The 25,886-nt window shown below is 47.2% G+C and overlaps 1 protein-coding gene across 1 annotated transcript in view; it reads right to left on the bottom strand.

The window, feature by feature from the left end:
• Window positions 1-7,773: 7,773 nt before the first annotated feature.
• Window positions 7,774-25,886, bottom strand: part of LOC110536854 (lysophosphatidic acid receptor 1) — an 84,430-nt gene continuing 66,317 nt past the window's right edge. Inside the window, exon 3 of the mRNA XM_021622527.2 lies at window positions 7,774-8,216. Coding sequence (XP_021478202.1) covers window positions 7,909-8,216 — 308 coding nt within the window. The 3' untranslated portion in view covers window positions 7,774-7,908. The remainder of the gene's footprint in view (window positions 8,217-25,886) is intronic.

Consider the following 25,886-nt stretch of genomic DNA (forward strand, 5'->3'; position numbering starts at 1 on the left):
CTCCTGAATAGGTGTTCTACTCTGATAGCCAGCACCTCTCCTAAACAGGTGTTCTACTCTGTTAGCCCGCACCTCTCCTAAACAGGTGTTCTACTCTGATAGCCAGCACCTCTCCTGAATAGGTGTTCTACTCCACTAGCCAGCACCTCTCCTAAACAGGTGTTCTACTCTGCTAGCCAGCACCTCTCCTGAATAGGTGTTCTACTCTGATAGCCAGCACCTCGCCTGAATAGGTGTTCTACTCTGCTAGCCAGCACCTCTCCTAAACAGGTGTTCTACTCTGCTAGCCAGCACCTCTCCTAAACAGGTGTTCTACTCTGCTAGCCAGCACCTCTCCTAAACAGGTGTTCTACTCTGTTAGCCCGCACCTCTCCTAAATAGGTGTTCTACTCTGTTAGCCCGCACCTCTCCTAAATAGGTGTTCTACTCTGTTAGCCCGCACCTCTCCTAAACAGGTGTTCTACTCTGTTAGCCCGCACCTCTCCTAAACAGGTGTTCTACTCCACTATCCAGCACCTCTCCTAAATAGGTGTGCGTTTCTAAAGCGTCAAGAATAAGCTGATCATCAACAGTAACGTTGGGCCAAGGGTTGTAAAACAGGGGAAGGCGGTCCACCCACTTGTCCCACACTGACCTGATTGCAGCTAGCTTGTCTCTCTGCACCGACCTGATAGCAGCTACCTCGTCTCTCTGCACTGATCTGATTACAGCTAGCCTGTCTCTCTGCACTGATCTGATTGCAGCTAGCTTGTCTCTCTGCACCGATCTGATAGCAGCTACCTCGTCTCTCTGCACTGATCTGATTACAGCTAGCCTGTCTCTCTGCACTGATCTGATTGCAGCTAGCTTGTCTCTCTGCACTGACCTGATAGCAGCTAGCTTGTCTCTCTGCACTGATCTAATAGCAGCTAGCCTGTCTCTCTGCACTGATCTGACGTGTCTCAGCCTCCAGTATTTATGCTGCAGTAGTTTATGTGTCGGGGGGCCAGGGTCAGTTTGTTATATCTGGAGTACCTCTCCTGTCCTATTCGGTGTCCTGTGTGAATTTAAGTGTGCTCTCTCTAATTGTCTTTCTTTCTCTCTCGGAGGAGGACCTGAGCCCTAGGACCATGCCTCAGGACTACCTGGCATGATGACTCCTTGCTGTCCCCAGTCCACCTGGCCGTGCTGCTGCTCCAGTTTCAACTGTTCTGCCTTATTATTATTGGACCATGCTGGTCATTTATGAACATTTGAACATCTTGGCCATGTTCTGTTATAATCTCCACCCGGCACAGCCAGAAGAGGACTGGCCACCCCACATAGCCTGGTTCCGCTCTAGGTTTCTTTCTAGGTTTAGGCCTTTCTAGTGAGATTTCCCTAGCCACCGTGCTTCTACACCTGCATTGCTTGCTGTTTGGGGTTTTAGGCTGGGTTTCTGTACTGCACTTTGAGATATCAGCTGATGTACGAAGGGCTATATAAATACCTTTGATTTGATTTGATTGCAGCTAGCATGTCTCTCTGCACTGACTTGATAGCAGCTAGCTCGTCCCTCTGCACTGACCTGATAGCAGCTAGCTTGTCTCTCTGCACTGACCTAATTGCAGCTAGCTTGTCTCTCTGCACTGACATGATTGCAGCTAGCTGGTCTCTCTGCCGCTGAGCTGGTCTGGTTTCTCGGTTATCGAAGCAGATAAACGTGGAAATAATGTGGAAGTTTTCCAGAGACATTGTTGCACGGAAAAGTTCTCTGCCAGTTTCTGCATCCAACAAGGGATTCTGTGGATTCTGTACTTTGACTCCTACAGTTATACTATGACTCCTATAGTTATAGGCTGAATTCAACAGATATATTATAACTCATACAGCTATGTTGATTGAATGGATTATGACTCCTTCAGTTACAGTATAGCTCCTGCAGTTATATCATGTCTCCTACATTCATATTAAGAATCCAACATTTATAGTATGACTCCTATAGTTATAGTCTGACTCCTATTGTTATAGTCTGACTCCTATAGTTATAGTCTGACTCCTATAGTTATAGTCTGACTCCTATAGTTATAGTCTGACTCCTAAAGTTATAGTCTGACTCCTAAAGTTATAGTCTGCCTCCTACAGTTATAGTCTGACTCCTATAGTTATAGTCTGACTCCTATAGTTATAGTATGACTCCTATAGTTATAGTCTGACTCCTATAGTTATAGTCTGACTCCTATAGTTATAGTCTGACTCCTATAGTTATAGTCTGACTCCTATAGTTATAGTCTGACTCCTAAAGTTATAGTCTGACTCCTAAAGTTATAGTCTGCCTCCTACAGTTATAGTCTGACTCCTATAGTTATAGTCTGACTCCTATAGTTAGTTATAGTCTGACTCCTATAGTTATAGTCTGACTCCTATAGTTATAGTCTGACTCCTATAGTTATAGTCTGACTCCTATAGTTATAGTCTGACTCCTATAGTTATAGTCTGACTCCTAAAGTTATAGTCTGACTCCTAAAGTTATAGTCTGCCTCCTACAGTTATAGTCTGACTCCTATAGTTATAGTCTGACTCCTATAGTTATAGTATGACTCCTATAGTTATAGTATGACTCCTATAGTTAGTTATAGTCTGACTCCTATAGTTATAGTCTGACTCCTATAGTTATAGTCTGACTCCTATAGTTATAGTCTGACTCCTATAGTTATAGTCTGACTCCTATAGTTATAGTCTGACTCCTACAGTTAGAGTGTGACTCCTACAGTTATACTGTGACTCCTACAGTTACTATATGACTCCTATAGTTATAGTATGACTGAATAGAAACACTTGTCTGCATGAGTCCACTTCTAATGATTAAGTATGTGTGTGTCCGAATTGACACCTTATTCCTTTTATAGTGCACTACTTTTGAGCAGAGTTCTATGGGCCTTGTTTAAAAGTAGTGCACTATACAGGGAATATGGTGCCATTTGGTACATGCCCCATACCAACTGTCATTTATTTGAAGATCTTAACCATACACGATGATTATTAGTAATGGAATAGACATTTGATTTCAGATTCCCAGACGTTTCTGGAGATGATTTTAGAAGAAAGAAAATTGTTGTGGTCCCAAATTTAATGTCATCAACGTAACGCAAAAAGAAGACAAAACCCAGATTTAACAGTGTTGGTTATTACATGGTTCTGTTAGAATTTCCAACAACAAACATTCCCTTTCTTCATTAACATTGAATATATATTTTACATACAAACATTCATACGTACACACGTATGTACAATGGTATATATATATATATAGGAAAAGACATACAAAGGTTCTTCATATTTTAGTTTGTTTAATATCTAACACTTGTTTTGAGAATGGCTACAGTCAATGGTGGTTCTGGGGTATGTACACTGCTGTTCAGAAGTTTGGGGTCACTTAGAAATGTCCATATTTTTAAAAGAAAAGCACATTTTTTGTCCATTAAAATAACATCAAATTGATCAGAAATACAGTGTGGACATTGTTAATGTTGTAAATGACTATTGTATCTAGAAACGTCAGATTTTATTATGGAATATCTACATAGGAGTACAGAGGCCCATTATCAGAAACCATCACTCCTGTATTCCAATGCCACTTTGCTTAGAAGTCAACATCCCGGAGTCGCCTCTTCACTGTTGACGTTGAGACTGGACAGAGGAACTCTGCCTAGAAGGTCAACATCCCAGAGTCGCCTCTTCACTGTTGACGTTGAGACTGGACAGAGGAACTCTGCCTAGAAGGTCAACATCCCAGAGTCGCCTCTTCACTGTTGACGTTGAGACTGGACAGAGAAACTCTGCCTAGAAGGTCAACATCCCGGAGTCGCCTCTTCACTGTTGACGTTGAGACTGGACAGAGGAACTCTGCCTAGAAGGTCAACATCCCGGAGTCGCCTCTTCACTGTTGACGTTGAGACTGGACAGAGAAACTCTGCCTAGAAGGTCAACATCCCGGAGTCGCCTCTTCACTGTTGACGTTGAGACTGGACAGAGAAACTCTGCCTAGAAGGTCAACATCCCGGAGTCGCCTCTTCACTGTTGACGTTGAGACTGGACAGAGGACCTCTGCCTAGAAGGTCAACATCCCGGAGTCGCCTCTTCACTGTTGACGTTGAGACTGGACAGAGGAACTCTGCCTAGAAGGTCAACATCCCAGAGTCGCCTCTTCACTGTTGACGTTGAGACTGGACAGAGGAACTCTGCCTAGAAGTCAACATCCCAGAGTCGCCTCTTCACTGTTGACGTTGAGACTGGACAGAGGAACTCTGCCTAGAAGGTCAACATCCCGGAGTCGCCTCTTCACTGTTAACGTTGAGACTGGACAGAGGAACTCTGCCTAGAAGGTCAACATCCCGGAGTCGCCTCTTCACTGTTGACGTTGAGACTGGTGTTTTGCGGGCACTATTTAATGAAGCTGCCAGTTGAGGACTTGTGAGGTGTCTGTGTCTCAAACTAGACACTCTAATGTACTTGTTCTCTTGCTCAGTTGTGCACCGGGGCCTCCCACTCCTCTTTCTCTTCTGGTTAGAGCCAGTTTGTGCTGTTCTGTGAAGGGATTATTACACAGCGTTGTATGAGATCTTCAGTTTCTTGCCAATTCCACACATGGAATAGCCTTCATTTCTCTGAACAAGAATAGACTGATGAGTTTCAGAAGAAAGTGCTTTGTTTCTGGACATTTTAAGCTTGTAATCAAACCCACAAATGCTGATGCTTCAGGTACTCAACTAGTCTAAAGAACGCCAGTTTTATAGCTTCTTTAGTCAGTACAACAGTTTTTAGCCGGGCTAACATAATTGCAAAAGTGTTTTCTAATGATCAATTAGCCTTTTAAAATGATGAACTTGGATTAGCTAACACAACGTGTCATTGGAACACAGGAGTGATGGTTGCTTATAATGGGCCTCTGTACGCCTATGTAGATATTCCATTAAAAATCAGTCGTTTCCAGCTACAATAGTCATTTACAACATTAACAATGTCTACACTGTATTTCTGATCAATTTGATGTTATTTTAATGGACAAAAAATTGACTTTTCTTTCAAAAACAAGGACATTTCTAAGTGACCCCAAACTTTTCAACGGTGTATGTCTCGTACACACTCAGGATGAAGGTTAGTTTATGAAGACAGAGACCGTCTCGTACACACTCAGGATGAAGGTTGGTTTATGAAGACAGAGACCGTCTCGTACACACTCAGGATGAAGGTATGGGTTATGAAGACAGGGATGGTCTCGTACACACTCAGGATGAAGGTATGGGTTATGAAGACAGAGACTGTCTCGTACACACTCAGGATGAAGGTTGGTTTATGAAGACAGAGACCGTCTCGTACACACTCAGGATGAAGGTATGGGTTATGAAGACAGGGATGGTCTCGTACACACTCAGGATGAAAGTATGGGTTATGAAGACAGGGACGGTCTCGTACACACTCAGGATGAAGGTATGGGATATGAAGACAGAGACCGTCTCGTACACACTCAGGATGAAGGTATGGGATATGAAGACAGGGACCGTCTCGTACACACTCAGGATGAAGGTGTGGGTTTTGAAGACAGGGACGGTCTCGTACACACTCAGGATGAAGGTATGGGATTATGAAGACAGGGACCGTCTCGTACACACTCAGGATGAAGGTATGGGTTATGAAGACAGGGACGTGTCCATATTGTAGATGCTTATAGGACAGCCACCCATTAGAGCCATGATGTGACATTATCAACTATTTTCTTACATCGTTAGATGTAACACTATTAGGTCATCATGCTGCTTGACTAGATGTTTGTTATTTAGCTGAATTATAGTTTCCTATTCAGATCAATAGCATAAATAAACCTATAGGCACATAAAGCCATCTATAGCCACTCTATAGGGGACCTTAACTGTAGATAAACTGAGAAGCATTTCCTTTGGTCATCGTCAAGGACAAGAGTGTATGTACCTGAAGTCTGGAATGTTTATGCTTTCTGATTGGTCAAAAACGTGCTATCTGAACAAAGACAACATTTTGTAAAAACAATATATTTTTGTATAATTTTTTTTCATTAGTCCACAGTTCCAGTTTCAAAATGTGTTGCGTGTCACCAGTCAAGTGAAGATATTGGACTTTCAAGAAGAAAATGTTCATAGGCTTTTAGCCTGTAATCCTAAGGGTGGAATCCAGCCAAAGCTTCAGGTTGAGTTAGGTAAAATAGGTCCCGAGCTTTCTGTCAATAGATCAACATACTTGGGAACAGAAAGTTAAAATGGAATCCCTATTCCCTGTTTAGGGCACTAGTTTGACCAGGGCCCATTTAGGACACAGCCCAGATCTTATCAGACAACCTACTTGGTGATGTTAAAACCTTTGAAAGAGAGAGTGCTCCATTGTGGTCTGGCTCAAACAACAGATTCTTGTTAGTGTATTCTAAGTGTTGTGATCACACTAAGGACTAAAATACTTGGGTAAAAAGCTATTCAGCCATTGAGAAAGACACGTCTTCATACCGTATGATGACGTGGTAATGTGTTTAGAACGATAAGTACTGTAGTGAAAGCTGTTAGACATCAGGGTGGTTTGTTTCCGTGGCACTGTGAGGATGAGATTAGCAGAAATATTGACTGGACAGACTCTTCATCTTCCAGGTTTACAAGCTTCTGTTTGTATACGTCCCAAATGGCTTTCTATTCCCTATATAGTGGACTAGGTGGCCCTGGGCACTGGTCAAAAAGTAGTGCACTGTGTATGGAATAGGGTGCCATTTGAGACTAACCAAAGTAAGGCAAGAAGTTCAGTAAGAAAGAGAGGGAAAATAGAGAGCAGGTTATATATTGGAGAAGTGGTTATACATTAGCCAGTTCTTTACATATTCATAGATTAGTCTTTAAATAGTTCATGTGGTATCAACAACAACAACCATTTTTACAAAATAGAAAACAAATAACTAATAGCCTATCAGAGTCTTGCGATGCCTCTACCCTCGGTTTCCAACCCTCAGAGCAAGACGGCATTAGCTTCTTCTTTTTCTGCATTCTGTCACCCTGGTCTTTATAGTAATGTTAGACCTATAGTCCATCACCCTGGTCTTTATAGTAATGTTAGACCTATAGTCCATCACCCTGGTCTTTATAGTAATGTTAGACCTATAGTCCATCACCCTGGTCTTCATAGTAATGTTAGACCTATAGTCCATCACCCTGGTCTTCATAGTAATGTTAGAACTATAGTCCATCACCCTGGTCTTTACAGTAATGTTAGACCTATAGTCCATCACCCTGGTCTTTACAGTAATGTTAGACCTATAGTCCATCACCCTGGTCTTTATAGGAATGTTAGACCTATAGTCCATCACCCTGGTCTTTATAGTAACATTAGATATATAGTCCATCACCCTGGTCTTTATAGTAACATTAGATCTATAATCCATCACCCAGGTCTTTATAGTAATGTTAGACCTATAGTCCATATCCCACCCACCTCCTTGACAGTAAGCCTGCCCTCCTCCTCCCACCCATCTCCTGGCCACCCCGGGGATGGGCTCTACACTGCAGCCTATCCTGGCTGCAGCCCCACTTAGCTCCAGTCCCAGTCCCTCTCCTCTCCTCCTGTCTCCTTTCTCCAGCTCCAGCCCCAGTCCCTGCCCTCTCCTCCTGTCTTCAGCTCCAGCCCCAGTCCCTCTCCTCTCCTGTCTCCAGCTCCATCCCAAGTCCCTCTCCTCTCTCCCTCTCCAGCTACATCCCAAGTCCCTCTCCTCTCCCCCTCTCCATCTCCAGCACCAGTCCCAATCCCTATCCTCTCCTGTTTCCAGTCCCAGTTCCTCCCCTGTCCTCTCCTCTCCTGCCCCTCTCCTATCTCCACCTCCAGCCCCAGTCCCTCTCCTCCTGTCTCCAGCCCCAGTCCCTCTCCTGTCCTCCTCTCCTCCTCTCACACCACTGAGTGATCATTGTTTTGTTTCCCCCCACTCAGCACGGTGTGATTGATAGAGGAGGCTGAGCGGTCGGAGCCCTCGGCTGCCGTCCCGTTAACGTTCTCCTGGCGCTGACAGCACAGGATCTGCTTGAAGGTGGCGCTCATCTCCTTGTCCCGGTAGCTGTAGATGATGGGGTTCATAGCAGAGTTAAACTCAGCCAGAAGCAGGAAGAACTTCTCAAAGTCCAGGACGTTACAGTTGGCACAGAACACATCGAGGAGGAGGAGAACGAGGCCTGGAGTCCAGCACACGATGAACGCACCTGGAGGAGAAAAGAAAAGGTTCAATTTAAGCCTGAAAGATCAAATAAGGACATAAATATATGTAGTAGAGTTTTAATGTTGTTTTCCATATATTGAGAACGGATTCAATAGAAACAGGATATGTTCTGGGCATCATAACTGTTTTTAGAGACACATCAACATGTTAGCAGCTTGTCGACAACTTGTGTAACACTGACACTCCTGTGCACCACTGACACACCTGTGCATCACTGACACACCTGTGCACCACTGACACACCGTGCACCACTGACACACCTGTGTACCACTGACACACCTGTGCACCACTGACACACCTGTGCACATACACTTCACATTAACAGTTCTTAAAGCAACAGCATTCAACTGAGCTACAAGCCCATATTAGTTAGCACAGAAATAGTATATCTCTACTAGTTTGGCTTGCTGGTTAGGGGTCTCCTTAATTAATTAATGACTGCTCTGCGAGGATTGGCTGGTTAGAGAATGGGACTGCTCAGTGAGGATTGGTTGGTTAGAGAATGGGACTGCTCAGTGAGGAATGGTTGGTTAGAGAATGGGACTGCTCAGTGAGGATTGGTTGGTTAGAGAACGGGACTGCTCAGTGAGGTTTGGTTGGTTAGAGAATGGGACTGCTCAGTGAGGATTGGTTGGTCAGAGAAAGGGACTGCTCACTGAGGATTGGTCAGAGAATGGGACTGCTCAGTGAGGATTGGTCAGAGAATGGGACTGCTCAGTGATGAATGGTTGGTTAGAGAATGGGACTGCTCAGTGAGGATTGGTTGGTTAGAGAATGGGACTGCTCAGTGAGGAATGGTTGGTTAGAGAATGGGACTGCTCAGTGAGGATTGGTTGGTTAGAGAACGGGACTGCTCAGTGAGGTTTGGTTGGTTAGAGAATGGGACTGCTCAGTGAGGATTGGTTGGTCAGAGAAAGGGACTGCTCACTGAGGATTGGTCAGAGAATGGGACTGCTCAGTGAGGATTGGTCAGAGAATGGGACTGCTCAGTGATGAATGGTTGGTTAGAGAATGGGACTGCTCAGTGAGGATTGGTTGGTTAGAGAATGGGACTGCTCAGTGAGGAATGGTTGGTTAGAGAATGGGACTGCTCAGTGAGGATTGGTTGGTTAGAGAACGGGACTGCTCAGTGAGGTTTGGTTGGTTAGAGAATGGGACTGCTCAGTGAGGATTGGTTGGTCAGAGAAAGGGACTGCTCACTGAGGATTGGTCAGAGAATGGGACTGCTCAGTGAGGATTGGTCAGAGAATGGGACTGCTCAGTGATGAATGGTTGGTTAGAGAATGGGACTGCTCAGTGAGGATTGGTTGGTTAGAGAATGGGACTGCTCAGTGAGGATTGGTCAGAGAATGGGACTGCTCAGTGAGGATTGGTTGGTTAGAGAATGGCACTGCTCAGTGAGGAATGGTTGGTTAGAGAAGGGGGCTGCTCAGTGAGGATTGGTTAGAGAACGGGGCTGCTCAGTGAGGTTTGGTTGGTTAGAGAATGGGACTGCTCAGTGAGGATTGGTAAGAGAATGTGACTGCTCAGTGAGGATTGGTTGGTTAGAGAAAGGGACTGCTCAGTGAGGATTGGTTAGAGAACGGGACTGCTCAGTGAGGTTTGGTTGGTTAGAGAATGGGACTGCTCAGTGAGGATTGGTAAGAGAATGTGACTGCTCAGTGAGGATTGGTTGGTTAGAGAAAGGGACTGCTCAGTGAGGATTGGTTAGAGAACGGGACTGCTCAGTGAGGTTTGGTTGGTTAGAGAATGGCACTGCTCAATGAGGAATGGTTGGTTAGAGAATGGGGCTGCTCAGTGAGGATTGGTTAGAGAACGGGACTGCTCAGTGAGGATTGGTCAGAGAAAGGGACTGCTCACTGAGGATTGGTCAGAGAATGGGACTGCTCAGTGAGGATTGGTTGGTTAGAGAACGGGACTGCTCAGTGAGGATTGGTCAGAGAAAGGGACTGCTCACTGAGGATTGGTCAGAGAATGGGACTGCTCAGTGAGGATTGGTCAGAGAATGGGACTGCTCAGTGATGAATGGTTGGTTAGAGAATGGGACTGCTCAGTGAGGATTGGTCAGAGAATGGGACTGCTCAGTGAGGATTGGTTAGAGAACGGGACTGCTCAGTGAGGTTTGGTTGGTTAGAGAATGGGACTGCTCAGTGAGGATTGGTAAGAGAATGTGACTGCTCAGTGAGGATTGGTTGGTTAGAGAAAGGGACTGCTCAGTGAGGATTGGTTAGAGAACGGGACTGCTCAGTGAGGTTTGGTTGGTTAGAGAATGGGACTGCTCAGTGAGGATTGGTAAGAGAATGTGACTGCTCAGTGAGGATTGGTTGGTTAGAGAAAGGGACTGCTCAGTGAGGATTGGTTAGAGAACGGGACTGCTCAGTGAGGTTTGGTTGGTTAGAGAACGGGACTGCTCAGTGAGGTTTGGTTGGTTAGAGAATGGGACTGCTCAGTGAGGATTGGTCAGAGAATGGGACTGCTCAGTGATGAATGGTTGGTTAGAGAATGGGACTGCTCAGTGAGGATTGGTTGGTTAGAGAATGGGACTGCTCAGTGAGGAATGGTTGGTTAGAGAATGGGACTGCTCAGTGAGGATTGGTTGGTTAGAGAACGGGACTGCTCAGTGAGGTTTGGTTGGTTAGAGAATGGGACTGCTCAGTGAGGATTGGTTGGTCAGAGAAAGGGACTGCTCACTGAGGATTGGTCAGAGAATGGGACTGCTCAGTGAGGATTGGTCAGAGAATGGGACTGCTCAGTGATGAATGGTTGGTTAGAGAATGGGACTGCTCAGTGAGGATTGGTTGGTTAGAGAATGGGACTGCTCAGTGAGGATTGGTCAGAGAATGGGACTGCTCAGTGAGGATTGGTTGGTTAGAGAATGGCACTGCTCAGTGAGGAATGGTTGGTTAGAGAATGGGGCTGCTCAGTGAGGATTGGTTAGAGAACGGGGCTGCTCAGTGAGGTTTGGTTGGTTAGAGAATGGGACTGCTCAGTGAGGATTGGTAAGAGAATGTGACTGCTCAGTGAGGATTGGTTGGTTAGAGAAAGGGACTGCTCAGTGAGGATTGGTTAGAGAACGGGACTGCTCAGTGAGGTTTGGTTGGTTAGAGAATGGGACTGCTCAGTGAGGATTGGTAAGAGAATGTGACTGCTCAGTGAGGATTGGTTGGTTAGAGAAAGGGACTGCTCAGTGAGGATTGGTTAGAGAACGGGACTGCTCAGTGAGGTTTGGTTGGTTAGAGAATGGCACTGCTCAATGAGGAATGGTTGGTTAGAGAATGGGGCTGCTCAGTGAGGATTGGTTAGAGAACGGGACTGCTCAGTGAGGTTTGGTTGGTTAGAGAATGGGACTGCTCAGTGAGGAATGGTTGGTTAGAGAATGGGACTGCTCAGTGAGGATTGGTTGGTTAGAGAATGGGACTGCTCAGTGAGGATTGGTTGGTTAGAGAATGGGACTGCTCAGTGAGGAATGGTTGGTCAGAGAACGGGACTGCTCAGTGAGGATTGGTTGGTTAGAGAATGGGACTGCTCAGTGAGGATGGTTGGTCAGAGAATGGGACTGCTCAGTGAGGATTGGTCAGAGAACGGGACTGCTCAGTGAGGATTGGTTGGTTAGAGAATGGCACTGCTCAGTGAGGATTGGTTGGTTAGAGAATGGGACTGCTCAGTGAGGATTGGTTGGTCAGAGAACGGGACTGCTCAGTGAGGATTGGTCAGAGAATGGGACTGCTCAGTGAGGAATGGTTGGTTAGAGAATGGGACTGCTCAGTGAGGATTGGTCAGAGAATAGGACAGCTCACTGAGGATTGGTCAGAGAATGGGACTGCTCAGTGAGGATTGGTCAGAGAAAGGGACTGCTCACTTAGGATTGGTCAGAGAATGGGACTGCTCAGTGAGGATTGGTCAGAGAATGGGACTGCTCAGTGATGAATGGTTGGTTAGAGAATGGGACTGCTCAGTGAGGATTGGTTGGTTAGAGAATGGCACTGCTCATTGAGGAATGGTTGGTTAGAGAATGGGGCTGCTCAGTGAGGATTGGTTAGAGAACGGGACTGCTCAGTGAGGTTTGGTTGGTTAGAGAATGGGACTGCTCAGTGAGGATTGGTCAGAGAAAGGGACTGCTCACTGAGGATTGGTCAGAGAATGGGACTGCTCAGTGAGGATTGGTCAGAGAATGGGACTGCTCAGTGATGAATGGTTGGTTAGAGAATGGGACTGCTCAGTGAGGATTGGTTGGTTAGAGAAAGGGACTGCTCAGTTAGGATTGGTTAGAGAACGGGACTGCTCAGTGAGGTTTGGTTGGTTAGAGAATGGCACTGCTCAGTGAGGAATGGTTGGTTAGAGAATGGGGCTGCTCAGTGAGGATTGGTTAGAGAACGGGACAGCTCAGTGAGGTTTGGTTGGTTAGAGAATGGGACTGCTCAGTGAGGAATGGTTGGTTAGAGAATGGGACTGCTCAGTGAGGATTGGTTGGTTAGAGAATGGGACTGCTCAGTGAGGATTGGTTGGTTAGAGAATGGGACTGCTCAGTGAGGAATGGTTGGTCAGAGAACGGGACTGCTCAGTGAGGATTGGTTGGTTAGAGAATGGGACTGCTCAGTGAGGATGGTTGGTCAGAGAATGGGACTGCTCAGTGAGGATTGGTCAGAGAACGGGACTGCTCAGTGAGGATTGGTTGGTTAGAGAATGGCACTGCTCAGTGAGGATTGGTTGGTTAGAGAATGGGACTGCTCAGTGAGGATTGGTTGGTCAGAGAACGGGACTGCTCAGTGAGGATCGGTCAGAGAATGGGACTGCTCAGTGAGGAATGGTTGGTTAGAGAATGGGACTGCTCAGTGAGGATTGGTCAGAGAATAGGACTGCTCACTGAGGATTGGTCAGAGAATGGGACTGCTCAGTGAGGATTGGTCAGAGAAAGGGACTGCTCACTGAGGATTGGTCAGAGAATGGGACTGCTCAGTGAGGATTGGTCAGAGAAAGGGACTGCTCACTGAGGATTGGTCAGAGAATGGGACTGCTCAGTGAGGATTGGTCAGAGAATGGGACTGCTCAGTGATGAATGGTTGGTTAGAGAATGGGACTGCTCAGTGAGGATTGGTTGGTTAGAGAATGGCACTGCTCAGTGAGGATTGGTTGGTTAGAGAATGGGACTGCTCAGTGAGGATTGGTTGGTCAGAGAACGGGACTGCTCAGTGAGGATCGGTCAGAGAATGGGACTGCTCAGTGAGGAATGGTTGGTTAGAGAATGGGACTGCTCAGTGAGGATTGGTCAGAGAATAGGACTGCTCACTGAGGATTGGTCAGAGAATGGGACTGCTCAGTGAGGATTGGTCAGAGAAAGGGACTGCTCACTGAGGATTGGTCAGAGAATGGGACTGCTCAGTGAGGATTGGTCAGAGAATGGGACTGCTCAGTGATGAATGGTTGGTTAGAGAATGGGACTGCTCAGTGAGGATTGGTTGGTTAGAGAATGGGACTGCTCAGTGAGGATTTGTCAGAGAATGGGACTGCTCAGTGAGGATTGGTTGGTTAGAGAATGGCACTGCTCAGTGAGGAATGGTTGGTTAGAGAATGGGGCTGCTCAGTGAGGATTGGTTAGAGAACGGGACTGCTCAGTGAGGTTTGGTTGGTTAGAGAATGGGACTGCTCAGTGAGGATTGGTAAGATAATGTGACTGCTCAGTGAGGATTGGTTGGTTAGAGAAAGGGACTGCTCAGTGAGGATTGGTTAGAGAACGGGACTGCTCAGTGAGGTTTGGTTGGTTAGAGAATGGGACTGCTCAGTGAGGATTGGTAAGAGAATGTGACTGCTCAGTGAGGATTGGTTGGTTAGAGAAAGGGACTGCTCAGTGAGGATTGGTTAGAGAACGGGACTGCTCAGTGAGGTTTGGTTGGTTAGAGAATGGCACTGCTCAGTGAGGAATGGTTGGTTAGAGAATGGGGCTGCTCAGTGAGGATTGGTTAGAGAACGGGACTGCTCAGTGAGGTTTGGTTGGTTAGAGAATGGGACTGCTCAGTGAGGATTGGTAAGAGAATGTGACTGCTCAGTGAGGATTGGTTGGTTAGAGAACGGGACTGCTCAGTGAGGATTGGTCAGAGAAAGGGACTGCTCACTGAGGATTGGTCAGAGAATGGGGCTGCTCAGTGAGGATTGGTCAGAGAATGGGACTGCTCAGTGATGAATGGTTGGTTAGAGAATGGGACTGCTCAGTGAGGATTGGTCAGAGAATGGGACTGCTCAGTGAGGATTGGTTAGAGAACGGGACTGCTCAGTGAGGTTTGGTTGGTTAGAGAATGGGACTGCTCAGTGAGGATTGGTAAGAGAATGTGACTGCTCAGTGAGGATTGGTTGGTTAGAGAAAGGGACTGCTCAGTGAGGATTGGTTAGAGAACGGGACTGCTCAGTGAGGTTTGGTTGGTTAGAGAATGGCACTGCTCAGTGAGGAATGGTTGGTTAGAGAATGGGGCTGCTCAGTGAGGATTGGTTAGAGAACGGGACTGCTCAGTGAGGTTTGGTTGGTTAGAGAATGGGACTGCTCAGTGAGGAATGGTTGGTTAGAGAACGGGACTGCTCAGTGAGGATTGGTTGGTTAGAGAATGGGACTGCTCAGTGAGGATTGGTTGGTCAGAGAACGGGACTGCTCAGTGAGGATTGGTTGGTTAGAGAATGGGACTGCTCAGTGAGGATGGTTGGTCAGAGAATGGGACTGCTCAGTGAGGATTGGTCAGAGAACGGGACTGCTCAGTGAGGATTGGTTGGTTAGAGAATGGCACTGCTCAGTGAGGATTGGTTGGTTAGAGAATGGGACTGCTCAGTGAGGATTGGTTGGTCAGAGAACGGGACTGCTCAGTGAGGATTGGTCAGAGAAAGGGACTGCTCACTGAGGATTGGTCAGAGAATGGGACTGCTCAGTGATGAATGGTTGGTTAGAGAATGGGACTGCTCAGTGAGGTTTGGTTGGTTAGAGAATGGGACTGCTCAGTGAGGATTTGTCAGAGAATGGGACTGCTCAGTGAGGATTGGTTGGTTAGAGAATGGCACTGCTCAGTGAGGAATGGTTGGTTAGAGAATGGGGCTGCTCAGTGAGGATTGGTTAGAGAACGGGACTGCTCAGTGAGGTTTGGTTGGTTAGAGAATGGGACTGCTCAGTGAGGATTGGTCAGAGAAAGGGACTGCTCACTGAGGATTGGTTAGAGAATGGGACTGCTCAGTGAGGATTTGTCAGAGAATGGGACTGCTCAGTGAGGATTGGTTGGTTAGAGAATGGCACTGCTCAGTGAGGAATGGTTGGTTAGAGAATGGGGCTGCTCAGTGAGGATTGGTTAGAGAACGGGACTGCTCAGTGAGGTTTGGTTGGTTAGAGAATGGGACTGCTCAGTGAGGATTGGTCAGAGAAAGGGACTGCTCACTGAGGATTGGTCAGAGAATGGGACTGCTCAGTGAGGATTGGTCAGAGAAAGGGACTGCTCAGTGATGAATGGTTGGTTAGAGAATGGGACTGCTCAGTGAGGATTGGTTGGTTAGAGAAAGGGACTGCTCAGTGAGGATTGGTTAGAGAACGGGACTGCTCAGTGAGGTTTGGTTGGTTAGAGAATGGCACTGCTCAGTGAGGAATGGTTGGTTAGAGAATAGGGCTGCTCAGTGAGGATTGGTTAGAGAACGGGACTGCTCAGTGAGGTTTGGTTGGTTAGAGAATGGGACTGCTCAGTGAGGAATGGTTGGTTAGAGAATGGGACTGCTCAGTGAGGATTGGTTGGTTAGAGAATGGGACTGCTCAGTGAGGATTGGTTGGTTAGAGAATGGGACTGCTCAGTGAGGAATGGTTGGTCAGAGAACGGGACTGCTCAGTGAGGAATGGTTGGTTAGAGAATGGGACTGCTCAGTGAGGATTGGTTGGTTAGAGAATGGGACTGCTCAGTGAGGAATGGTTGGTCAGAGAATGGGACTGCTCAGTGAGGATGGTTGGTCAGAGAATGGGACTGCTCAGTGAGGATTGGTCAGAGAACGGGACTGCTCAGTGAGGATTGGTTGGTTAGAGAATGGCACTGCTCAGTGAGGATTGGTTGGTTAGAGAATGGGACTGCTCAGTGAGGATTGGTTGGTCAGAGAACGGGACTGCTCAGTGAGGATTGATCAGAGAATGGGACTGCTCAGTGAGGAATGGTTGGTTAGAGAATGGGACTGCTCAGTGAGGATTGGTCAGAGAATAGGACTGCTCACTGAGGATTGGTCAGAGAATGGGACTGCTCAGTGAGTATTGGTCAGAGAATGGGACTGCTCAGTGAGGATTGGTCAGAGAAAGGGACTGCTCACTGAGGATTGGTCAGAGAATGGGACTGCTCAGTGAGGATTGGTCAGAGAATGGGACTGCTCAGTGATGAATGGTTGGTTAGAGAATGGGACTGCTCAGTGAGGATTGGTTGGTTAGAGAATGGGACTGCTCAGTGAGGATTTGTCAGAGAATGGGACTGCTCAGTGAGGATTGGTTGGTTAGAGAATGGCACTGCTCAGTGAGGAATGGTTGGTTAGAGAATGGGGCTGCTCAGTGAGGATTGGTTAGAGAACGGGACTGCTCAGTGAGGTTTGGTTGGTTAGAGAATGGGACTGCTCAGTGAGGATTGGTCAGAGAAAGGGACTGCTCACTGAGGATTGGTCAGAGAATGGGACTGCTCAGTGAGGATTGGTCAGAGAATGGGACTGCTCAGTGATGAATGGTTGGTTAGAGAATGGGACTGCTCAGTGAGGATTTGTTGGTTAGAGAATGGGACTGCTCAGTGAGGATTGGTCAGAGAATGGGACTGCTCAGTGAGGATTGGTTGGTTAGAGAATGGCACTGCTCAGTGAGGATTGGTTAGAGAACGGGACTGCTCAGTGAGGTTTGGTTGGTTAGAGAATGGGACTGCTCAGTGAGGATTGGTAAGATAATGTGACTGCTCAGTGAGGATTGGTTGGTTAGAGAAAGGGAATGCTCAGTGAGGATTGGTTAGAGAACGGGACTGCTCAGTGAGGTTTGGTTGGTTAGAGAATGGGACTGCTCAGTGAGGATTGGTAAGAGAATGTGACTGCTCAGTGAGGATTGGTTGGTTAGAGAAAGGGACTGCTCAGTGAGGATTGGTTAGAGAACGGGACTGCTCAGTGTGGTTTGGTTGGTTAGAGAATGGCACTGCTCAGTGAGGAATGGTTGGTTAGAGAATGGGGCTGCTCAGTGAGGATTGGTTAGAGAACGGGACTGCTCAGTGAGGTTTGGTTGGTTAGAGAATGGGACTGCTCAGTGAGGATTGGTAAGAGAATGTGACTGCTCAGTGAGGATTGGTTGGTTAGAGAAAGGGACTGCTCAGTGAGGATTGGTCAGAGAAAGGGACTGCTCACTGAGGATTGGTCAGAGAATGGGACTGCTCAGTGAGGATTGGTCAGAGAATGGGACTGCTCAGTGATGAATGGTTGGTTAGAGAATGGGACTGCTCAGTGAGGATTGGTCAGAGAATGGGACTGCTCAGTGAGGATTGGTTAGAGAACGGGACTGCTCAGTGAGGTTTGGTTGGTTAGAGAATGGGACTGCTCAGTGAGGATTGGTAAGAGAATGTGACTGCTCAGTGAGGATTGGTTGGTTAGAGAAAGGGACTGCTCAGTGAGGATTGGTTAGAGAACGGGACTGCTCAGTGAGGTTTGGTTGGTTAGAGAATGGGACTGCTCAGTGAGGATTGGTAAGAGAATGTGACTGCTCAGTGAGGTTTGGTTGGTTAGAGAATGGCACTGCTCAGTGAGGAATGGTTGGTTAGAGAATGGGGCTGCTCAGTGAGGATTGGTTAGAGAACGGGACTGCTCAGTGAGGTTTGGTTGGTTAGAGAATGGGACTGCTCAGTGAGGAATGGTTGGTTAGAGAATGGGACTGCTCAGTGAGGATTGGTTGGTCAGAGAACGGGACTGCTCAGTGAGGATTGGTTGGTTAGAGAATGGGACTGCTCAGTGAGGATGGTTGGTCAGAGAATGGGACTGCTCAGTGAGGATTGGTCAGAGAACGGGACTGCTCAGTGAGGATTGGTTGGTTAGAGAATGGCACTGCTCAGTGAGGATTGGTTGGTTAGAGAATGGGACTGCTCAGTGAGGATTGGTTGGTCAGAGAACGGGACTGCTCAGTGAGGATTGGTCAGAGAATGGGACTGCTCAGTGAGGATTGGTCAGAGAAAGGGACTGCTCACTGAGGATTGGTCAGAGAATGGGACTGCTCAGTGATGAATGGTTGGTTAGAGAATGGGACTGCTCAGTGAGGTTTGGTTGGTTAGAGAATGGGCCTGCTCAGTGAGGATTTGTCAGAGAATGGGACTGCTCAGTGAGGATTGGTTGGTTAGAGAATGGCACTGCTCAGTGAGGAATGGTTGGTTAGAGAATGGGGCTGCTCAGTGAAGATTGGTTAGAGAACGGGACTGCTCAGTGAGGTTTGGTTGGTTAGAGAATGGGACTGCTCAGTGAGGATTGGTCAGAGAAAGGGACTGCTCACTGAGGATTGGTCAGAGAATGGGACTGCTCAATGAGGATTGGTCAGAGAATGGGACTGCTCAGTGATGAATGGTTGGTTAGAGAATGGGACTGCTCAGTGAGGATTGGTTGGTTAGAGAATGGGACTGCTCAGTGAGGATTGGTCAGAGAATGGGACTGCTCAGTGAGGATTGGTTGGTTAGAGAATGGCACTGCTCAGTGAGGAATGGTTGGTTAGAGAATGGGGCTGCTCAGTGAGGATTGGTTAGAGAACGGGACTGCTCAGTGAGGTTTGGTTGGTTAGAGAATGGGACTGCTCAGTGAGGATTGGTAAGAGAATGTGACTGCTCAGTGGGGATTGGTTGGTTAGAGAAAGGGACTGCTCAGTGAGGATTGGTTAGAGAACGGGACTGCTCAGTGAGGTTTGGTTGGTTAGAGAATGGGACTGCTCAGTGAGGATTGGTAAGAGAATGTGACTGCTCAGTGAGGATTGGTTGGTTAGAGAAAGGGACTGCTCAGTGAGGATTGGTTAGAGAACGGGACTGCTCAGTGAGGATGGTTGGTCAGAGAATGGGACTGCTCAGTGAGGATTGGTCAGAGAACGGGACTGCTCAGTGAGGATTGGTTGGTTAGAGAATGGCACTGCTCAGTGAGGATTGGTTGGTTAGAGAATGGGACTGCTCAGTGAGGATTGGTTGGTCAGAGAACGGGACTGCTCAGTGAGGATTGGTCAGAGAATGGGACTGCTCAGTGAGGATTGGTCAGAGAAAGGGACTGCTCACTGAGGATTGGTCAGAGAATGGGACTGCTCAGTGATGAATGGTTGGTTAGAGAATGGGACTGCTCAGTGAGGTTTGGTTGGTTAGAGAATGGGACTGCTCAGTGAGGATTTGTCAGAGAATGGGACTGCTCAGTGAGGATTGGTTGGTTAGAGAATGGCACTGCTCAGTGAGGAATGGTTGGTTAGAGAATGGGGCTGCTCAGTGAGGATTGGTTAGAGAACGGGACTGCTCAGTGAGGTTTGGTTGGTTAGAGAATGGGACTGCTCAGTGAGGATTGGTCAGAGAAAGGGACTGCTCACTGAGGATTGGTTAGAGAATGGGACTGCTCAGTGAGGATTGGTCAGAGAATGGGACTGCTCAGTGATGAATGGTTGGTTAGAGAATGGGACTGCTCAGTGAGGATTGGTTGGTTAGAGAATGGGACTGCTCAGTGAGGATTGGTCAGAGAATGGGACTGCTCAGTGAGGATTGGTTGGTTAGAGAATGGCACTGCTCAGTGAGGAATGGTTGGTTAGAGAATGGGGCTGCTCAGTGAGGATTGGTTAGAGAATGGGACTGCTCAGTGAGGATTGGTCAGAGAATGGGACTGCTCAGTGATGAATGGTTGGTTAGAGAATGGGACTGCTCAGTGAGGATTGGTTGGTTAGAGAATGGGACTGCTCAGTGAGGATTGGTCAGAGAATGGGACTGCTCAGTGAGGATTGGTTGGTTAGAGAATGGGGCTGCTCAGTGAGGATTGGTTAGAGAACGGGGCTGCTCAGTGAGGATTGGTGAGAGAAAGGGACTGCTCACTGAGGATTGGTCAGAGAATGGGACTGCTCAGTGAGGATTGGTCAGAGAATGGGACTGCTCAGTGATGAATGGTTGGTTAGAGAATGGGACTGCTCAGTGAGGATTGGTTGGTTAGAGAATGGGACTGCTCAGTGAGGATTGGTCAGAGAATGGGACTGCTCAGTGAGGATTGGTTGGTTAGAGAATGGCACTGCTCAGTGAGGAATGGTTGGTTAGAGAATGGGGCTGCTCAGTGAGGATTGGTTAGAGAACGGGACTGCTCAGTGAGGTTTGGTTGGTTAGAGAATGGGACTGCTCAGTGAGGATTGGTAAGAGAATGTGACTGCTCAGTGAGGATTGGTTGGTTAGAGAAAGGGACTGCTCAGTGAGGATTGGTTAGAGAACGGGACTGCTCAGTGAGGTTTGGTTGGTTAGAGAATGGGACTGCTCAGTGAGGATTGGTAAGAGAATGTGACTGCTCAGTGAGGATTGGTTGGTTAGAGAAAGGGACTGCTCAGTGAGGATTGGTTAGAGAACGGGACTGCTCAGTGAGGTTTGGTTGGTTAGAGAATGGGGCTGCTCAGTGAGGATTGGTTAGAGAACGGGACTGCTCAGTGAGGTTTGGTTGGTTAGAGAATGGGACTGCTCAGTGAGGATTGGTAAGAGAATGTGACTGCTCAGTGAGGATTGGTTGGTTAGAGAAAGGGACTGCTCAGTGAGGATTGGTCAGAGAAAGGGACTGCTCACTGAGGATTGGTCAGAGAATGGGACTGCTCAGTGAGGATTGGTCAGAGAATGGGACTGCTCAGTGATGAATGGTTGGTCAGAGAATGGGACTGCTCAGTGAGTTTGGTTGGTTAGAGAATGGGACTGTTCAGTTAGGATTGGTTGGTTAGAGAATGGGACTGCTCACTAAGGCCAGAAATCTCACCCGACTCACCCTCAAAACAAGTATTAATTGAATGACTCAGTACGTGTAATACAACTATATGAATGACACAGTAAGTATAATACAACTATATGAATGACACAGTAAGTATAATACAACTATATGAATGACTCAGTAAGTATAATACAACTATATGAATGACTCAGTAAGTACAATACAACTATATGAATGACTCAGTAAGTACAATACAACTATATGAATGACTCAGTAAGTATAATACAACTATATGAATGACTCAGTAAGGATAATACAACTATATGAATGACTCAGTAAGTATAATACAACTATATGAATGACTCAGTAAATATAATGCATACTGTGTCTGAGTTTCAAATCTCCTTTCTAAGGGACTTTATTCTTTGCAAACTGGAAACATACAGTATGTCTATACTACTGTGTAGATATGTGATTAACCTAACATACAAAACACTACTTTATCTGACCACTCTTCATCCACAGACTAAACCTTGTAGTTTACAACCTTGTATTCCAAGTGCAGTAATGGCAGGCTTGATAAACAACCTTCCAGAACTTGTCATGAGGAGCCAGGGTATCTACATGTCTGTGTTTTCACTAACATAGTATTCGTCCCAAATGGCACCCTCTAGACTCATCGGGCTCTAGTCAAAAGTAGTGCACTATAATGGGAATAGGGTACCATTCCCCATAGGTCCCTTGTCTAAGGTAGTGCACTATAAAGGGAATAGGGAGCCATTTAGGAGACTCAAAGATAGTTAGTAGCTTTCTGCTAAGTCATCTCCTTGGTGTCTCTAACTCAATATTATCTTCCTCTTATCTCTGTCTGAAGACAAAAACATGTCCCCGAACTTCCTTCACAGGGCTTCACAGAGTGGGTGCCAGAGTGTGAAACACAGCAACACGCCCCGACCTTCCTTCACGGGGCTTCACAGAGTGGGTGCCAGAGTGTGAAACACAGCAACAACACGCCCCCGACCTTCCTTCACAGGGCTTCACAGAGTGGGTGTCAGAGTGTGAAACACAGCAACACGCCCCCGACCTTCCTTCACAGGGCTTCACAGAGTGGGTGCCAGAGTGTGAAACACAGCAACAACACGCCCCGACCTTCCTTCACAGGGCTTCACAGAGTGGGTGCCAGAGTGTGAAACACAGCAACAACACGCCCCGACCTTCCTTCACAGGGCTTCACAGAGTGGGTGCCAGAGTGTGAAACACAGCAACAACACGCCCCCGACCTTCCTTCACAGGGCTTCACAGAGTGGTACTTTGATCAATATGACGTTCTGATTATATCCATAATTACCAAGACAAAGACAGTCTATGATTTACGCTATCCATGTTTTGCTGCTGAAAATCTCTGTTAAAAAAACAAAACAATATTCAGACTCCAGATGGGATTTTGTAAAAGAGCAGATTTGTGCTTTTCTCTGCTGTTTTCTATTCTGTGTGCAGCTGCTCAACGGGCCTGGCTCTATCTCATGCCTCAGTTATGCAGTCAGACAGACAGACAGACAGACAGACAGACAGACAGACAGACAGACAGACAGACAGACAGACAGACAGACAGACAGACCCACAGACAGACAGACAGACAGACAGACAGACAGACAGACAGACAGACCCACAGACCCACAGACAGACAGACCCACAGACAGACAGACAGACAGACAGACAGACAGACAGACAGACAGACAGACAGACCCACAGACAGACAGACAGACAGACAGACAGACAGACAGACCCACAGACAGACAGACAGACAGACAGACAGACAGACAGACAGACAGACAGACAGACAGACAGACAGACAGACCCACAGACAGACAGACAGACAGACAGACAGACAGACAGACAGACAGACAGACCCACAGACAGACAGACAGACAGACAGACAGACAGACAGACAGACAGACAGACAGACAGACAGACAGACAGACAGACCCACAGACAGACAGACAGACAGACAGACAGACAGACAGACAGACAGACAGACAGACAGACAGACAGACAGACAGACAGACAGACCCACCGACAGACAGACAGACAGACAGACAGACAGACAGACAGACCCACAGACAGAGAGAGAGAGTCCAGTGTTGCAAACGGGATCTGTGGAAAGGGTTCTACATGGAACCCAAATAGGGTTCTTCAAAGGGTTCTCCCACAGCGTACAGCAACTTAGAGCGGGGAAATAGAAAAGCAATGTGTTTGAAACAGAACGTCATCTCTGTGCTTTAGAAAAGAAGGTTTAATTTCCTCCTGGAAAGCTGGAGTTCTATACTGTAACCCCCCAGGGGTGATTCTGCCCTGTAAATAAATATAGACTTTAAGGGCAGAAAGGCTGATGTTCTTGACAGCCTCTGAGCTGTGGGTTGTAAATTGAGAGAGAGAGAGAGGGACAGAAAGAGAGAGAGAGAGAGAGAAAGAGAGAGAGGGAGAGAGAAAGAGAGAGAGGGAGATCTCCTCTCCCTTCAAAAATACTGGTTCCGGGGATGTCGTGGGAAAAGGATGGGAGCTAATTTATAACAGACGACAGGGATGAACAGAGACTATTTTAAACACAACACAACCCTAACACACCCTAGAGGAAGATAGTGTTTAAAACCAGGACCCATAGCTAGGACCCATAGGGTAGTGTACTACTGATGAACTACTGTTGTGACTACTGTTGACCAGGACCCATAGCTAGGACCCATAGGGTAGCTATGGTAGCTATGACCCATAGCTAGGACCCATAGGGTAGTGTATTACTGTTGACCAGGACCCATAGGGTAGTGTAGTACTGTTGACCAGGACCCATAGGGTAGTGTATTACTGTTGCCCAGGACCCATAGGGTAGTGAACTTCTGTTGACCAGGACCCATAGGGTAGTGAACTACTGTTGACCAGGACCCATAGGGTAGTGTACTACTGTTGACCAGGACCCATAGGGTAGTGTATTACTGTTGCCCAGGACCCATAGGGTAGTGAACTTCTGTTGACCAGGACCCATAGGGTAGTGAACTACTGTTGACCAGGACCCATAGGGTAGTGTACTACTGTTGACCAGGACCCATAGGGTAGTGTATTACTGTTGACCAGGACCCATAGGGTAGTGTACTACTGTTGACCAGGGCCCATAGGTTAGTGTACTACTGTTGACCAGGACCCATAGGGTAGTGTACTACTGTTGACCAGGACCCAGAGCGAGGACCCTTACGGTAGTGTTCTACTGTTGACCAGGACCCATAGGGTAGTGTAGTACTGTTGACCATGACCCATAGGTTAGTGACCTACTGTTGACCACGACCCATAGGATTGTGTACTACTATTGAACAGGCCCATAGGGTAGTGTACTACTGTTGACCAGGGCCCATAGGGTAGTGTACTACTGTTGACCAGGACCAATAGGGTAGTGTACTACTGTTGACCAGGACCCATAGGGTAGTGAACTACTGTTGACCAGGAGCCATAGGGTAGTGTACTACTGTTGACCAGGACCCACAGGGTAGTGTACTACTGTTGCCAGGACCCATAGGGTAGTGAACTACTGTTGACCAGGAGCCATAGGGTAGTGCACTACTGTTGAGAGTACCCATAGGGTAGTGTTCTACAGTTGACCAGGATCCATAGGGTAGTATTCTACTGTTGACCAGGGTCCATAGCCAGGACACATAGGGTAGTGTACTACAGTTGACCAGGACCCTTAGCTAGTAACCATAGGGTAGTGTACTACTGTTGACCAGGCCCATAGGGTAGTATTCTACTGTTGACCAGGATCCATAGCCAGGACACATAGGGTAGTGTACTACTGTTGACCAGGCCCCATAGGGTAATGTTCTACTGTTGACCAGGTCCCATAGGGTAGTGTACTACTGTTGACCAGGCCCATAGGGTAGTGTACTACTGTTGACCAGGACCGATAGGGTAGTGAACTACTGTTGACCAGGACCCATTGGGTAGTGTACTACTGTTGACCAGGCCCAATAGGGTAGTGTACTAATGTTGACCAAGCCCATAGCTAGGACCCATAGGGTAGTGTACTACTGTAGACCAGGACCCATAGGATAGTTTACTACTGTTGACCAGGACCAATAGGGTAGTGTACTACTGTTGACCAGGACCAATAGGGTAGTGCGCTACTGTTGACCAGGACCCATAGGGTAGTGTACAACTGTTGACCAGGACCCATAGAGTAGTGTACTACTGTTGACCAGGACCCATAGAGTAGTGTACTACTGTTGACCAGGACCCATAGGTTAGTGTACTACTGTTGACCAGGACCCATAGGGTAGTGAACTACTGTTGACCAGGACCCATAGCTAGGACCCATAGGGTAGTGTACTACTGTTGACCAGTACCCATAGTGTAGTGTTCTACAGTTGACCAGGACCCATAGGGTAGTGTACTACTGTTGACCAGGACCCATAGCTACTGTTGACCAGGTCCTGTTGACCAGGACCCATAGCTAGGACCCATAGGTTAGTGTACTACTGTTTACCAGGACCCAGAGCGAGGACCCTTAGGGTAGTGTTCTACTGTTGACCAGGACCCATAGGGTAGTGTAGTACTGTTGACCATGACCCATAGGGTAGTGTACTACTGTTGACCATGACCCATAGGTTAGTGAACTACTGTTGACCATGACCCATAGGATTGTGTACTACTGTTGAACAGGACCCATAGGGTAGTGTACTACTCTTGACCAGGGCCCATAGGG

The sequence above is a fragment of the Oncorhynchus mykiss genome, chromosome 12 (genome assembly GCF_013265735.2).
Source record: "Oncorhynchus mykiss isolate Arlee chromosome 12, USDA_OmykA_1.1, whole genome shotgun sequence".
Lineage (NCBI taxonomy): Eukaryota > Metazoa > Chordata > Actinopteri > Salmoniformes > Salmonidae > Oncorhynchus > Oncorhynchus mykiss.